This window comes from Lichenostomus cassidix, chromosome 1Ab (assembly GCF_008360975.1).
Source record: "Lichenostomus cassidix isolate B80296 chromosome 1Ab, HeHo_3.0, whole genome shotgun sequence".
In the NCBI taxonomy this organism is placed as follows: Eukaryota; Metazoa; Chordata; class Aves; order Passeriformes; family Meliphagidae; genus Lichenostomus; species Lichenostomus cassidix.
Window position 1 is genome coordinate 8,068,874 of NC_139481.1, and position 17,512 is coordinate 8,086,385.

At 46.3% G+C, this 17,512-nt stretch overlaps 1 protein-coding gene across 1 annotated transcript in view; it reads left to right on the forward strand.

The window, feature by feature from the left end:
- Positions 1-17,512, forward strand: part of ABTB3 (ankyrin repeat and BTB domain containing 3) — a 176,406-nt gene that overhangs the window by 101,307 nt on the left and 57,587 nt on the right. Inside the window, exon 3 of the mRNA XM_085049691.1 lies at positions 7,602-7,806. Within this exon, the coding sequence (XP_084905817.1) occupies positions 7,602-7,806 (205 nt within the window). The remainder of the gene's footprint in view (positions 1-7,601; positions 7,807-17,512) is intronic.

Genomic DNA, 17,512 nt, shown 5'->3' on the forward strand with positions numbered 1-17,512 from the left:
ACTCAGCCTTGGACACTCTTAAATTCCATTTGAGGACATGGGTCTGTGTCAGGCCAAGGAAAATCTGGGAATGGTAGTCCATAGGGCAGTGGTGTTCTGCTGAGGGAAGCAGCATTAGGTTGGCACATGAACAGCTCATCCGAGTCAAAGCTTGTTTTGTTTGAAGTTGCTGTGGCTTAAGGGGAATCAGACACAAACATCCCGCTTGCCACGTTGGATTGGAGATTCTAAACGTGTAAGTGTTGTTATAATAGGTATGTGAACTTGAGAGGGTTTAATTATTATTGTGGCTTTTTATGGGATATATCCAATCCCTAATTTATCAGTCTTCAAAGGCTTTGAAAACACTAAATTACATGCAAACACTTACTCTGTAATATAAATAGAAGCTTCTTGTGATGGTGGGGTAAGTGCAGATAAAAAGATTAAATGATCTGTAGGAGGCCACAGGGAAGCCACTGCCAGGAAATGGGCTGCTTGCATCCTGGTCCTGTCTTCTCAGTCCTGAATCTGGGACCACAGTTCTTTCTTTTGCTCCTGTGTGGAAGAGATGAATGCCTTTTAGGAGAAGAAAAGGTTGCCTGTGGTAGCAGATAGGGGCACAGTGTGGGACAGCAGAGATGGCAGGGCTGGGGAGGTGTCTGCAAGGTGAGCTCAACAATGAATTTGTTGAACACTGGATGCCCCACTGACTGTGGGTTATGGCACCCCAAACACACCCACAGCCTGAGGCAGCTGCAGTAAAACCTGGAATATACTGTGTGCCAAGAGCAACCTAACTTTTTTATGTTTGAAGATACTTTGTGCTAAGAGCATGCACACAGTGAAATACATTCTGCACACTTTCTGGTGTGCAGCCACCCTGTCTCTGTGCACACTCCTTTCCTGGTATAGATGAGTAGTCTTGAGGTGACGATAGAAAACCTCACAATAAATCATTTGAGGACAGGTTTTGCTCGAGCAGTTCTTGCTCAGCTGACTTTTGAAACATGGAGATTGATGTACCACTGGAGGCAGAGGAACAGGGAGGAACAGAGCTGGAGTGAAAGGTGTAGGGATGGCTCACGTGGCTGAGGGTGTCCTGGTACAGGAGGCACAGCTCAACTGTCCTGTTCACCCACAGTGATGTGCTGGCAGGTGTGTCCTGGGGTAAACTGCACCAGGGTGTCATTTTGGTGCAGAAGCAGGAGGTGGAATGGGAAAGAGACTTAGCTACACTTTGGGAAGGATGCAGAATGGCTGTGGCTACCAGGTAGCAGTCTGATTAAATAGACCATGGTTTACTGTAAGGGCTGTAAATTCATGTTTTCAATACAGTCTCCCCAGAGCTGGTTGTGAGCAAAACCATAGATCCAAGACTTTTATATTGAAGTGTGAAATGAATCTAGGTCAAGAAAATGAGTTTTGCACCTGGCTCACATGCTTGTAAAGAGGGAATCTACTGACCATGACATGAAACTGGCATCTAGAATGCAGCTCCCTGATGCATACTCCTCCTTTTCATGGTCTGGACAGGAGGCAGAAGGTTGTTAAGGGCTCTGAAGGACAGGCACAGCTCCTGTGTGTGGCTCTGGCCTGCTCTTTGCAGGAGAAAACATTCCACACAGCAAAGCTACCCCCACACACTGCTGCTATCAACATGACCCTACTGCAGAGCATGATTCCCAAGTGCAGATACACCCACAGGAGTCAAGGACAGCTGGAAGGATGACCAGACCAGCATTGTCAGACTGATGGGTGCTGCTGCACAGTGCTGTCGTGCTAGAAACACGGTGTCCTGCTGCTTCACACTGAGCCCCAGCAGGGCTCCAGGCGGGGAGAGAGCTGTGGTGGGAACAGATGCTGCTCTCTCTCCCCTGGGTTTGGAAGGAAAGACAGGTCAAAGAGCTCTGTGGCTCATTTGCAGTGTGCAAAGATATTGTTGAGTTGTTCTGGTAGTTTTAGAACATGCTTTTGGAACAAGAAAAACATGAGGTAGGTGTCATAAGGATCTGTCCATGTCATTCACCTCAGGGTTGTGGCTCTGCAGGCATACACCAGCTGAATGGTTTTGGCTCTGGCAGTTCATCTGTCTGAAAGTGGTTAGCCTGCTCCTAGGCAGGCAGGATAGCATCATCAGGTCCATCATGGCAGATGAAAAAATCCCACAGGAAGCTTCTCAGACATGGGCATTGGGTATCTGTCATTTTCTCTCTCTTCCTTCTTTTTTTCCCTTCCTCTGCCCCCTCCCCCCATGACAAAATTGGAAACAGATGTGTTATTCTTTAAACAGTGGGCTCTAAGATAGTAAAAACAGTGATAATAGCTTTCACTGAAGCCAAACATAGTTCAAAAAAAAAAAAGCTTCACTGGTCCCTGCAGAGAGGGCTCAGGCTGAAGCTGCCCCCTTGCATGCTGTATGTTGTTGTATGTTATATTGCACCCCCATGCAGATGGGAGCAGCTTTACTTTCCCTGTCACATCATATCTTTGGCTTGAAGTCACTGAAGCTGTTCCTTAAATATTCAGCATTGCCCTAAACCAGGCCCGTGTCACAACATGCGCATTACATAATATTTTCAATCTTTAAGTCAGATGTATGTGGACCTTGCATTCCCAGTGCATGCTGAGCTGGCAGAGCAGCAAGGGGAGAGCCCTGCTGTAGTGGTGGGAAGGGTGAAATGCTGGCAGCTGCAGGGCAGCTCTCCTCACACCGTGGTACAGAGGTGCTTCTGTGGGTTTTTGGTAGCTGGTGTGTGAGGCATGGTGTTTCAGCTCTGGGCTGATAGCTCCAGCATGGAGCTGCATTCCTGGAGCATTTCCCCATCCAGAGTCAGGGCAGCAAGGCACTGCCAGCCTGGGGCTTGCTGCTGCCTTTGCTGCCCTCTGGGAGCCTGTCCTTCCAGCTTTGGCAACAAAACTGTCCTGAAATGTCCCCCCACTTTGCTGTTCATTTGCTTTTTTCTAATGTTTACCCTGCACGATGTGGTGTTTTCATCTTCCTGGCTGTGCCTGCAAAGCAGTTTGTGCGTTGGCTCACTTGGCTTATGTTGCACAAATTACGGAAGTTTTCATTGGGTTTAATTTTAAAACAAAATAAAATTAGCAAGGTCTCTTGTCAGGCAGATCAGCTTCCCAGTCTGTTCTTCAGGTGGTGGTACAGAGTGAGAATTTGATCAGTGGAGGGCAGAGCAGGGATCCCTGCCAAGCCCTTTGGGTCATGATGCCACAGCTGATGGGAACCTCATTCATGGAGTTACAAGGTCAACGCAGCTGCTGGGAATTTTATTTTAGATGTGTTCTTGTTGGAAATGATGCACTGAGGAATTTATTAGCCTTTCAGATATGTTCAGTTGATACAGCTGAGATATATTTTCAGGGCCAAAAAAGCTGCAGAAAAGGCAGCAAAGCTGTGAGCAGGTAACGTGCCCTTGCAGGGCCTTTCTGTGCTGAGCACAGCCCTGCAGAGCAGGGGTGGCTCACACTGATGAAGGCACAGCACAGACTTGGGAAGGGGACTTGTCTCTGTGCTTGGCTGCAAATTCGAGGTTGCCCTCGTTGTTCAGATATAACACAGCTTTTTGAGCTGGCAAGGAGAGCATGTGTAGTTTGGCTTTCCCAGATGAGACCTGAGTTGGCTGATTGCTGCAGAGCAGAGCAGTGAGTCCCACCATGGAGCTGCTTTCAGGTCCATGGGCTTTGGGGTACCCTGAATGGACTCAAAGAATCTCAGCTGTTGGTATATTCTTAGGAAGGAAATTGAGAAGCAAAAGCTATTAGTAAGGAACAATAGAAGGAGCAAAACCTGGTAGGGATTCAAGACAGCACACACACCTAGAACCAGATGTTGCACTGTGCTACGTTTTACAGTGTGCCTAAGTGCTTCCACACAGTGTGCACTGCCTGTCAGCCTCCTCGTGCCTTCCTGGCACTGCTCCTGGAGCACAGAAATGCCAAGGCTTGGTCTCTGCCCTGGAGAATTGGCTCTGTAGCTGGATGTGGCTGAAGGAGGCAGAGGGCACTAGGGCATGGATGGGATTGTTCGAGGTTACACTGGGGAATAAATCAGAGCAGTGATTCCTGTGCTGCCTCCACAGCTCTGCCTGTTGGGTACCAACATAATGGGGCTTTTTATGCTTGCTTACTGTTCTCTGTGAGGCTCAGTGTTTTACAGGTATTGACTATTTAGGCTTTGAGTTGACCCAAAGAAACAAGTCAACTTACTGATACAAAGAAATGTTATAATAATTGTTAAAATAGGAATTATTTCAAATGTGACCAGAGATAGCATAGCAAAGGCAAAAGAAAGATCTAAGCAAATCAGTTCTTGATATAATGTAATTAAATGAGGCTTAAATATAAAAAGCATTCATTCAGCTTTAATGGTATGAATTGTTTTAGTTTTTTTAGGAAGCAGTAGAGGAAATGCAGAATAAAAGAATGAACTCCTGGTCATATTTGTATGGATTTGAGCTTTGCCTTTCAGCAAGGCTTGACTTCCTCCACCCTTGCATCAGCAGTGATGCTTGGCTGCCTGTCCTGCCCATGTCATTCTTGCTGCTGCTTTCCCTCCTTATTCCCCATGCAGTTTCCTCTGGTCCTGGGTGTGTCATTGAGGTCACATCACCCCAGCACACAGGGAGAAGAGGGATGAAGCAATGCTGCTGCCAGAATCTGGGCTAAATTAGTTCTTAATTTTTATTCATCATTCATTACAGCAGTCAGAGGCATTCTCTAGTGCCTGCTGTCTCAATCCACTGAAATAAGACTGGCTGTGTGCTTAACTTCAACCATGTGCTGCAGTGCTGTAATGGCTTGGGTCTGAAAAGGCTGAATTTAGTGTGTGTCTCCCTTTTCTCTGCCATTATTGTTAAAGTTGGATGTTGCAGCCAGCACTTCTCTGCAATTTTTTTGCCTTCTGGAGAAAAAGGGAGGAATTTACTATCAACAAGGCTGCTAGCAGTGAAATTGGCCTGGGCTAGACTTGGCAGAGCACATCTGCTGGGGCTGGAGTGGGCTGAGTGAAGGAGGTCCCAATCTATCCTGCAGCTTCTTGGTTGCCTGCAGATAGCCTTGTGCAGGACTGAAGAGTCATCTCAGAGGCACATCTGTTTCTTCTGCAGACCTGATCCTGCATACTTTCCACATGCATAGTTTCTCTTGGAAATTATGAGCATGCAAGGCTGCAACATTGGTCCTGTCACGACAATTTCCTGGCAGAGGGAAAAGACAGAAGCTATTTTTAAACGAAAGCTTTGAATCAGAAGAATATTGCAGAGTGGAGCAAAAAATTGTGTCAAAACCCTGAAATCATGGACTCTGCAGTTTCCTCATGCCAGCGGTTTTCTTCTCTCCATGGTTTTAAGGCTACATTTTTGGAGGACTGGGCTGCGATTTTTAAATGAGACATTTCTATTCTCCCTGATGCACATTATCACTGCAGCAGCAGCGTTTTCTGTGTGAGTCAGGCTGGAGAGAGGTGATGTGCTGTGTTCAGAGGGGTGGGACTTTGCAAAAACCTGCACTTCAGCCGTGCACACGGTCAGAGTGGTTCTCCTTTAAGTTTGCCCAGGAGTTCATTATTTATCCACCTCCAATTGGTTTTATGCTCCTACCTTGGTGTACATTTTAAACTTTTCCTTGCAAGCTTCAGTGCTCAGTGGTCACTTGGGAATAGCAAGTAAGAGAAAGTGCGTGACTTCTTCTTAACACTGGAAAATAATGTCCTCTTTTTCTCATCACTTGCTTTTGTATAGCTTAAGAATGACCCAAAGGGCTCTTGCTCAGATTTTCATTTGAAACAAACCAGCTGATTTGATTCGAGATCATTATTTTCCCCAAAAGCACTCTCAGAATGATTTGAACATGTGAATAAAAGCAGTTTATAACCACAATTGTTTCCCTGCCTTTGACTGAGTGGTCACTAGTCAACAAACATAAAATTCACTGCCTCGGAGAGAGATGCTTTAGTTAATTAGTTGCAATCAGTGTTGTGCTAAGAGACTGCACTTCTGCTTGTCCATGTATTTGCCTGCTAATCTCACTTTTTGGCTTTGCTGATCCCAGTCCATGTGTTGTGGCTGGATTCCCATATCTACCCTGTGAGGGAGTGCCCCAGACTGTGTTGGTGCAGGGGGGATGATGAGCATCTGCCTCTTTGGCCATTTTCTGTGCTCTGGAAACCTGGGGGCTGGGTGAGCCTATGTTATGATCCAATTATTAAGGTTCTTTAGAAATACCTCTGCCCGAATTAAGGTACAAACGAGACCATATGCCAGTCAATAGTATGAGTTTTATTTGATAGAAAATATGAAAGAGAGAGGGAAGAAAAGAGAGAAAAAGAGAAGTAAGAAAAGAGGTGGGGGGGACAGAAAGAGAGAAAGAGAAAATATCACCATCCGTGGATCCCAACGATGTTGCGTTGATCCTCTCCAGCCGGTCTTCTCGGTGGCGGTGGTCCCCCCGAAAAGCACAGAATGCCATGGGTTAATATACACTCAGGCCAGGGGCAATGTCCAGGCATGTCCCCCCGGGGGAGGGGGCAGCCTCTAGCCGCAGACTCTGCTTGCATCATCTACACTCCTGTGGTGCCAGGCCTAGCACTCTGGGGGGTCTGTGATGGATTGTGACTCCCCCTCAGCTGCCTCTCACGTGAAAGTCCCATGGATGTGGCCTGTGGGGTTAGGGGTTCCACAGCTGGGCCAGTCTGTGTAAACCTGGCTTCTGTGAGCTGTGCTCTGCCCCCACCCCAAACTCAGCCAGGGATGATCCTCAGTGCCGCTGGTGGCTTTGGCCTTTGTGTATGCATACCTTTCCCTCAGCTTGAGATGATTGAACAATAGGTTTCCCTTTATCTAATCTCAGCAGTTTGACTCAGTCCAAAGTCCCAGTCAGGTATCTTCAGGGAGGTTTCTTTGATTGTAGCTTCTTTATACTGTTTTTGTTATAATGAGCAAAACTTTATATCAATGTTTGAGGCATGAACTATTTCAGTCTCTGACAGCCTACTTCACAGGTTTTTATTTTTCTGAGAGCATGAAGTTTTTCATACCTTACCCGGACTTAAAAACTAATTTAGGTTGCACTTTTTTTGATATTGTCTTTTAGCAATATTTCCCCCTTTTCTTTCTTCACCCACATGCTCATTCACACCCTCCTGCAGTGCTTTGTGTGTTATCTGACTGCCCCTTTCCTCTTTCCAAGGGTCTGGATTTGACTGCCCCTCTCTGACCAGGAGCTTTTGGTGCCACTCTGCATGGTCATTTTTTGGGTCAGTGGGGTTTTGGCATCCTCCAAAGGCTGCTGAGTAGGTAACTGTGATGCTAGTCTTGGTGTGCCAGCTCTCATGGTGGTGCTGAGATGGCAGCAACCCCATCTTTGCAGAAACACATCTCTTGCAGGCCTTTGTGGGCTTGTCTGTAGCCTGGGTATGTCACACCATACCATGTAAACCACCAGGAAAAGTTCAGCCTGGTGATGAGTAACACCCAGGATCCTGTCCTACCCTCTGCTGAGGTGAGGCTCAATGGAAGGGACAACCAACCCAGTGTGCCATTCAGTTTGCAGACTCAGGAGAGGTGGCTGAAAAGCCTGGCATTCACCTGGCTCTTGCTTTTTTCCAGGCGACCTGGTGTCTCGAGCCATGCACCACCTGCAGCCCCTCAATGCCAAGCAGCATGGCAATGGAACACCAATGCACCAGAAGCAGGGATCCTTCTACTGGGAGCCTGAGGCTCTCTACACCCTCTGCTACTTCATGCACTGTCCCCAGATGGAGTGGGAGAACCCCAACGTGGAGCCATCAAAGGTGACGCTGCAGACTGAGAGGTAAGAGCCTCTGCACGGGGCTGAGTGTGTGGGAAAGGTGTTTTGTTAATCAATCAGCCCGGCTGGCTAATTGCTAATTACAGCTGCAGAGCAGTCTGCTTCACTTTAGGATCACCTCTTTGAAATCCTCTCTCTCCAAACTGCTGCGTGGCTGAACCAATATATATCAAAAGTGACACCCAGTGGCTACATACAGCAAATTGGTTCCAGATGTGCACTTGGGAGAGATTTCCTTTTCCTTTCGTTGTTGCTCAGCTATTCTGTGTTTTGGAAAAGAAAATGAGAACTTCTATTTCTGGCCTAGCAGGTTTGGGTTTAAATGTGTTTTCTTTCCCCCTCCGTGTTAATAGAGCTCAACAGCTGCAATTGGGGAAGTGGAAAATGAATAGAGTAGTGCTTAGAAAGGAGAAGTCATTAAAGATGCTGGGCTCCAGCCACACTGAGTGAGTAAAGGGGCACAGGAGTGACCTCAGGGCTGCCCTGGCCAGGGATGTGGCAAGTTGCAGCTGTGCTGCTCTTGTCCCTGCTGCAGGGATGGGCAGGGCAGGGGAGGCACAGCTGTGTCCCTGTCCTGACTCAGGGGCTGATGTAGGGTGAGAAAAAGGTGCCACTGAAGCAGGCAGGCAGGGTGCCCAGCACAGGGGACAGATTGCTGGCCAAGAAAATACATCCATCTCCTGTCAAAAGCCCAGCAAACCCTCTGGTAACACAAGTCTCCAGCTGTGTGCTGGGGCACACTCTGCTGTTTCCCTGCCAAACTTCTCACCAGCCCTAAACCAAGCATCCCCAGAGAACAGATGAGAGGAGAGGCTGGTGCTTAGAAAGTGCTGGATATGAATTTTTAGGATGGGTAATGTGGTGATGCAAATGTGAGCTGGTTTGTCAGGCTGGGCTCCACATTTACATCCCAGAGTATATATTGCAGTGTATGTTTTGTGATTGCAGCCAAACTCTGATCTGCACATATGGGGCTTGGCTACTGTTTCAGTATGAGGTCTGCATCTCAAAAGCAACATTTGAGGGTCTCATTGTGTCTGTATTGTAAATGGTATATAATATGATATCTTAATTGAAATGCTTTTGTATTAGTTGCAGAAGAGCATACAAGATGAAATTCTGGCATTAATGATGTTACTGGGAATTTTGCCATTTGCCTTTGGATGGCATTTTGTTTCTTTTCAAGTTTGGGTCACTCTGTGGGCATGTTTGTCGCTTTTTGTTCTGTTATTTCCAAGTATGAGAAATACCAGAAGGGAAATGACAAGAATCCAGAATTTTCTCTTTTTTTCCTAAATTGTTTTTAATTTCATGATTTGTCATCCAGTCTTGCTATTGTGGAAGGCCTAACTCATGTCCAAGAGTGGTTAGTATGCACAAAAAGTTTTTTTAAAAATTAGAAAATACCCTCCCCTGATATGTAGTTCCCATCTGTGGGAGTAATGCCACTGGAATCAGAGGGAATATAGGGATGAATAATGCTAAGCCTCTGCTTTTGTAAGATTTCTTCAGACTTCCCTGTGCAGAAGTGAAAAGGGCAGGGATATTTAAAAAACCACTTATAGCATTTGCTTTAATAGGTTTTCCTTTCTCTGAGGTCGCCTTTATACATGTCCTCTTCGTCAGAGCACTTGGAATAGTGATTATTTAAAGCGATTGTTCTGTGCTTCATTGTGAACACTCGGCTGGCAGGACGCCTTCCCTTGGCAGGGCAGCTGAAGGGCTGTGGTGAGCACACAGCAAGCACTGGGGGTTATTGCCAGCAGCCTGTGGTCACTTCTGCAAGGAGCAGCTCCATCTCCTGCTGCCTAGTCAAACATGCCTTAGCACTTAGGGCTGGAGGGAGAGGCACAGGGCTGAGTGTGAGCCTGGATGTTTCCGTGGAGTTGAGCTCTGGAGTTGCACCAGCTGGATGTAACCATCCTGTGCTGCTCAGAAAGGAGACCAGGGAGCCTGACTGCTCTGCAGTGCTCTGAGGAGCCTCACTACCCACTGCCCATATTCTGTTTTTTACATGCAGTCATGCTTTGTGGTCCATGACTTATCTCTGGTGGTTTCAGTTTCCATGATGGGGTTTTGTGCGCTGCAGGGAGATGGGTTTGTTGAACATGACACTTTTATATGCAGAATATTTGCAAGATTTGTGGTGTATCTGTGTGCTGTATTCCCTCTCCAGCTGCGGTAATTGCTTTTATTTTGTAAGAAGCCCAGAAAGAAAGAAGAAGGTCCAAGCATCTTTCCCTATCCTTGGCCTTTCCATGTCCCTGCTGGTGCAGAGAAGCCAGGACGGTGTGGATCAGGCTGTAGGCAGTATTTGCATGAAATAGGGGCTGTCCTTGGCTCTTTGTGAAGCCAACCTGGCTACTGTCGTGGCCCCCTCCTCCCTGACAGTTCAAGCCCAGGGTAGAGAGAGTTGTGGGATGCAGCCAGAGAATTCTCCCAGCACTTTCAGGGCTTGGTGGCACCGTGAGACCTTCCCATTCTTCCCACTCACCTCCAGCCCACCTGGATTTTTGGCCCTGAACCAGGCTGAGCTGCAAAGGCTGTACTTCTGCAGAGGCTGCATATGGGAGGAGAATCCAGTGCTGTGGCATTGCTGTCTGGCTTAGCACTTTCCAGCTCAGAAAGCAGTACCTCCCTCAGAGTCTTGGGGGACGCATAAAATGGGATTTTTACCTTTGAATAAATCCGGCACTTTGTTTCTAGGGAGTGTTTCTCTGTGTTTGCTCTTCACGGAGGTAAAGAAGTGAGAATGCAGTGTGTTTTTAATAGTGCTTGTCTTTACAGAAAGTAAAAGGGGAAAATGGTTATATAGTGAAACTTATATTGGGGGAGGGGGCTGCTTTCATGGGAGGAGTAGGAGTGAAGAGTGGCCAGGATTGCTCAGAAAAGCTGAAAAATACTCCCCACTTCCTAAATGCCACCAAACCCAACCATAAGATGGATGTGTGATCCCCTCCCACCCCAAACTTATATTCCATCAATCTGGTCACTTTGGCAGAAACTCTCTGATTTTTTGGCACCAACACAAGCCAGTTCTGTTGACCCTGGATACCATGTAGGTGGCTATTTTGGCAGGCATGGAGGTACAGAGAGAGGGTGGACCTCTTTGTGGGGTTCCCTTTCCCTATTGCACCCATCTGGGGTGTGCTGGATCCATTTATCTTGTGCTGGGTGTTGCCTGCAAAAGCAGTGCTCCTCCAGTGCTTCCACCTGCAGGCAGCTACGGATTATTTAGGTTTATTCATTCTTTTGCTTTCCTGGGAATTAAAAAAAAAAGAGAAAGAACTGTGGATGAGGCTACTGTTAAGATTTCTTTCTTGTTTGCTGCTTCTAGCTTAATAAAAAGATCTGTCCCGTGGTTATGTTTTGCTTGTCAGCCTCTATAAGGCTTCCAAAATTATAGCAAGTAATTTCTTAAGCACCGGAAAGCTCAGAATCTGTAGCTGCAGATTTGTGTGATGTTTTTTTTCCTTAAGTGGTTCCTTACCCACTTTTATCCACAGCTGTATTGACAAAGTCCTCATTACTTCCTAACTTGCCATGTTCCCCATTAACAACTCTTTGAGAAGCTGTGGCTCAGCAGCTCAGCCAGCCCAGAGCCACCCATTAATTCTGCTCTCAGGCAGCCAAGTCCCTTCTCCAGTGCTTCCTCTGCTGCTCCACCTTGGAGGAGCATTAGCTCCTTGTACCACCTGGCAGCCATTAGCTTTTCTCCTCAAGTCTTAATGGAGTTGATGGATATGTGTCTGGTTTTGACCTTCTTTTCACTTTTCCTTAACTATTGTTCCCTATATAATAATAATCCTTTAGGAGCAATCCTTTAGGAAACTCCCATGGGCTGTTACTGCTTGCTTTTTATCTTTCTGCCTGCCTTGCACACTCACATGGACACACACAAAAATGTTCCTTGCACATGCACTCAGATGCATATTGTAGACTGTGGTCATTCCTCATTAATGGAAAGAGTTTGGGTTATCATCTGAATTTTGTTTCATGCTTTGGATAGTTATTGTAGCTGGCTAATTAATGTGATGCAGCCCCTCTAATGAGAGGAGCATTCTACTGCTATAAAATAACTTGAACTCTTTTAAAGCAGTTTCATAAGTGCTACAGCCGTGTGTGTAGTGCAGATTATACCCATAGAACGATTTCAGGAAGAAGATAATTAGGGAAAAGGGTCCCTGATTTAAATTATTATGGACGACAAACTCCATGGGTAAGGCAGTCTCCAGCAAAGACCAGAAGTGAGTGGAGAGAATGGTGAGGAATGTCAATGAAGAACAGATAAAGCACTGGGAATATGGAAGTCCTGCAGTGAAACCTGAATGAACCTGTATAGGCAGAAGGGATTACACATGCTTGATGTGCCAGTATACCATAGCCCCATGTAACCCTATCTATTTTTATCCACTGTTCCATTGGAAACGTCACAGAGTAAAGCTGTAGCCTTGCTGAAGTCAAAGTTGAAACCAGGGTTGATTTGATTCAGAACCACTGAAAAGAAATCCCAGTGCATCCTTACCTAAATCCTCTAGATTTGCATCCTAAATATCAGACTTCCCACTTTCTAAAAATCCCTTCAGCAATGTTATTGGAGCTGCCTGCAGTGTGTGGATGGCACAAGTTACAAGAAATAGTTCAGGCATTATTTGCAGCTCGGCTGTTACACAGCATATCCTTGCTGCACTGGGTCTGTATCCTACATCTCATTTATCAAGCCGGACTTACACTGTCCGTGGGATGACTACAGGATTTTTTAAACAGAGGAAACTGCGTGCAGCCCTGTGAGAACTGCATGGCATCCAGGCTGTTCTGTGCTGTACTCAGAATGCTCTGTCTCCTCAGGGATTTATGCCATTGCCAGTCGTGTCAAATCTGATGTCAAAACTGCCAGTGAAATATTTCCCTGTTGTGGTTGCTGGCTGAGTCATCACTTTGACTCAGCTGTGTTTCAAGTCTTGGCCATTAATGTTTCTAATGCAGGAGAGGCAACAGGAACAGCTCATTCCAGCACTGGATGGGAGCTCAGAGCCCATGATTTGCACATACTCATTCGTGGACTCCGGAGCACCAATGTGTTTGTGTCCAAAAGCCTAAAAGTAAACCATCCTTCTGCCTAGGCAGATCTCAGGAGGCTTGTGTGAGAGCAAGGAGGTTTGATCCTTCAGCCTGAACAAAATGCAGAACTGTCTATTGGATCAGCCTTAGCTGGGCTTCTGGGGTGGCAGAGCAGCTGCCTGGCATAGAGGAGCTGCAGGAACTCACATGGAGCATCAGTTGGCACTGCTGAGTTTCTGGGAAGGATCAGGACTGGCAGCTTTTTGAAGGCATCAAAAAGTATTTGCTCCTTCTGAAGACAAGTAGCTTATGGTGTAAATATAAATGAGTTTTGCAGCCCAGAAACCCATCTGAAATGCATGCTTTACATTGGAAAAAACAGGCTTTTCTGTCTTTCAGTAATGCTAAAAACGGACTAGCATTGCATATATATTTCCAGCATATGTTCCAAGTGAAAACTTGTCAGAACTTAGGATGGTTTTCAATTTGTATGTTGGGATTTTCTTTAAAAACCACTCATGAAAACATAAACCAAACGAATACAAAAGAGCTATTTTTAATGTTAAAGATGCTGACTCATATCTGCAAGAAAAAACATCTCCCTACCTTTATCTAGATAGGCTTGTTCTTGTGAAAGTACAGCCTTATGCTTCTGAGAAGCACCTTTAACTCTTCCTTGGTAGCTTTTGCAAAAGTAAACAGCAGCAACCTCTGTGCCCCAATTTGCCACAGAGGTTGGCAGTCAGCACTTCTTGGCTGGAGTGAGAGAAGAAACTCAACACCTACAACAGCACCACACTCCTCAGGGCTAAGGGATCCTGCAAACAGACATCATCCCAAGCAATTGAACCAAGTTACAGCAAGGTCAGGTCTGTTCAGCTGTGTCCACTTCACAGCCGATGAAGCTGAGGGAGGGACAACAGGAGGTAGCTGTGGGAATTGACATCCCAATAGGAATAGACCTCAGGAATTCCCATTGTGGCTATCAAGCCAGTCCTCTCCCTAAGGTTTGATTTAGTACAGGCAGTGAATGAACACATGTGGTGGGGCAAGAGCTCCATAGGTGTCTGGAGAAGAGCAGTGTGAAGTGCCCCTGGAAATAAAGAGGCTGTTGTGCTGCACTTGAAATGATGATTCTTTCCTTGGAGCACTCCTGATTGTCTGGGGAATCTCTCGTGCACTGATGAGCTCTGGGATCTGCAGCTTGCTGCAGGCTTTGCTGGGAACAAGGGGCTGCTGCCCCATCCAGGGCTTGTGAGCCTGTGTGAGGAGCATTTAAAGGTGATGAGTGTCCTTACTCTCTGTAGGGGAGTGGCTGCTGAGGGGAAGAACTGCTCCCGCTGCTGGAAATCAAGGAGAGATGGGTTGTGTGCAGCGGCCCTGCTCTGGGCAAAAGGTGGAATGAAGCTGGTCAGCAGCCAGCAGGGATTTTGCACCCTGCAAAGGTGGTAGGAACTGTGAAAAAGCACAGCCAGGGGTTATTTGGAGCTGGAATTTGTCAGAGTGCTGGCCCTAGTGCTCTGCAAATCTGGCATTGCAGCAGGTGATGTCCAGCCAGGAGCTTCATCCATCTTCTCACAGACCCATGCAAAAATAATGAAGCATCCTATTGCATTTTACGATGCACATTTCTCATGGTCTTCCACCTGACAATTTCTCTTGTTTGTTTACAGGTATACTGCTACCATAACAACAATAACAGTACTACTACTACTAGTAATAATAACAAAAAAGCCTGAGTTATTGCATATGCATGACAGGACTTTTAATATCTCTGTGTGCCAGCAAGTGAGGGGGGCAGTGGTGGGCAGCCCAGGAAGCCACATGTGGCTCTGGAGGGAATGCAGATTTTAGGGAACCCCTCATGCAGTTACATTTAGGGTTTCCCCCATAATACCTGCTTTTCTGATGAGTCATTCTGTAATTCAGAGTGCCCCAGAGACATCAGCCCCACAGAACTGAGATAAGTTTGAGGTGTGATTGGGCAGGGAGGGGTTGTTTGCCCCACTCGAGGGGTTGCTGGCAGGGAGCTGCAGTGGGGACAAGGAGCTCTGACAGCCAGGACAGTGAGGGTCTGTCCCTTGGGGGCAGTGCCAGCCACTGAAGGTGGCTTCAAGGCACAGGAGCCAGTGGGTCCTTGAGCTGTCCAAAAATAGCTGTGAGAGGAGTGCTGAGCCGGGAGGGAGCAGGGAGGGATGCTGCCTGGGAGCCAGAGATGGGAGGGTTGGTGGGGCACTCATTACTGCCTTTTCTGATGAAGCAGGAGGAGGCATAATCCAAGGGGAGCTGGCTACCCCCTTGCCAAGGACAGGGGGACAGGGCTCAGAAGGGTCCAACCCTTTGGGGATCTGCTTTTTGTTGGCCTCCCCCGCCTCCCAGCCCTTGTGTGTGGGATGGGAGTTACTCTGTGCAGAGACCTCTCCCTGCATCCTCATCTGGCATGTTTTTCCATTTTGATGTCAGCGCAGGAAAATACAAGTCAGTGCCAAATGTTTTTTTTCTTTTTTTCTCTTTTTTAAAAAATATTACTTAAGTCCATACTTAACTTTAAACTGCAGGGAATTAGAGGATGGAAGTGTGCATTTAAATTTAAGCACAGGTACAGAGAAGGGCTGGAGGAGGAGATCAGAGCACTCACTCACCTACAGCCCAGGTAAAGTGTTTGTGCAGCAGCTGAGCTGCTCCTGATTTCCCACATCCTTCAGGCAGAATCAATCTCAGCATGTTCCCACCATGGTTAGATTAGTTTAATTAAGGCATGTGCTTCCAAAGCATGTAACTACGTGACTGATCTGCTCTGGAACACAGAATTACTGAATTCTCCTGGCTGGTACCTGCCTTTGTACCAGAGATAAATCAGTGTACATGCCAGTGATGTGATGCATTTGTCTAACCCATTTTCACACAGTGCCATTTGAAAAGTGAAATATTTCTTGCTGATGTCACATTGTCTTGTGGATTATCACACCCTTATAACTCTGTGTTCCTCTTTCCTCTTTGGCACACAAGCAGTATTTAAAAGAAAAAACCCAGCCCTTCACATGGTGCACAGACTCCTGCAGGGTATTTTTAACCTATTGCACTCAGCCATATTTGGTTCTGTTCTCAAAATACAAATTTCCTGACATACTGAGATATGCAGTGATGATTTTTTTTTGCCTTGGAAAAAGGAATGTAATATATTGTGAGCAAACTCCATATCCTCATCTAGGGACTGAAATTGGACTTCATAGAAAATTTCCCCGCTTCTGCAGAATGCTGATTCTCTTCCCTCTTGGGATTTATTGCACCAAATAGCCATGCTCATTTCTGTTTCTCTGTTGAAATTTGCAAGACCGGGAAAGGAAAAAAAAAAAAAAGCAATTTTATAGTGCAGTTATCTGAGTTCCTGTAAATGTTTTTATTTGCTCTGCTCCTTACTGTGGTGGGGCAGATTCTGTGCTGGGTGAGTTTCTGACCTGCACAAGAGGAGGAAAAACTGTGAACCTCTGAGTCCCTGTTCAGCCCCAGCTCTCTGCTTTTCTGTTTGCCCAGCAGATGTTACAGGAAGGCCCTGTACAAGCCTGTCTTAATTTCTCTGATCCAAACTGTGTTCACTCATGCAGAACATAACCTCAAATTGAGTTTTCCTTTAATTGTATTCCTAGAACCAAGTTATGTCTGTAACTACATGCAGTTTAACACTTCCAGTGTGATTCGCAACTCCCTTTCAGCTGTTTGCTCAGCAAGTGATGAAACAACTCCCACTGATCACTTGTCCCCAGCTACTTAATGCCACTAAAGAGGGTCCCTTTTGCTCTGAAGATGACCTGGGGAGCAGATACATCCCTGCTTCCCCCCTTTCCCTCCTCTGACTCCCACCACCCCCACGACAAATGAGCTGAGGTAGGAAATTGTTTCTCAGGAGCTCTGGGAGATGATGTTCTGTCCTTATCTGCCTCCTTATGTGGCCCTGGCAGGTCTGGGGAGAGCAAAAACCTTGGAAACAAATGCAGCCTGGTCTGGAATAGAATAATGATAAAAGTGGCAACTCAGCCAAAGATGTCATATTTCAGAAGGAGGTTGTTCATTTACGTGCCCGTGAGAATTGGGAACTCGGCGTCCAAGGGAGAGTTAGTGGCCTCAGGGCTTCTCTGTCCTTCGGCTCTTCTGATCTATCTCATCCCTCCTCAGGAATATTAATATCGGAGCTATGTAAAGCCAAGTCCTCAAAAAGGGAAATAAATGCATAAAGAGCTATAAATAGGAAAAGGATATTCCAGAATCAACATCTTCTTAAATAATTTTTCTCAGGGTAGAGCCTTTTGAGGTAAAGTTGTATATTTAAAATGTAAAATATTTGCCTACTCTGCACCTAATGCAGACTTTTTTCCCTTTCTTCATGAAAAGGGACTGCAGAAGGAAAGCAAGTAAGAAACTTGCAGTGACCTTCAAGGTGTTCAGCTGTAGTTACTTTAGGAGTTTTATGTCCAAAATAGGACTTGAAGCAATGGTTTTTACTTATGGTTTGTCATCTCTCTTGGTTCCCAAATAATTATTAGCACAAATGGAGCGAACTGCGTGCTCCATACTTCATCTACAGCTTGGGCAGCTCTCGCTGGGCTGTGGGGCTGTGCAGGTGTTGTAGAGTGAAGGACCATGTCTCTGA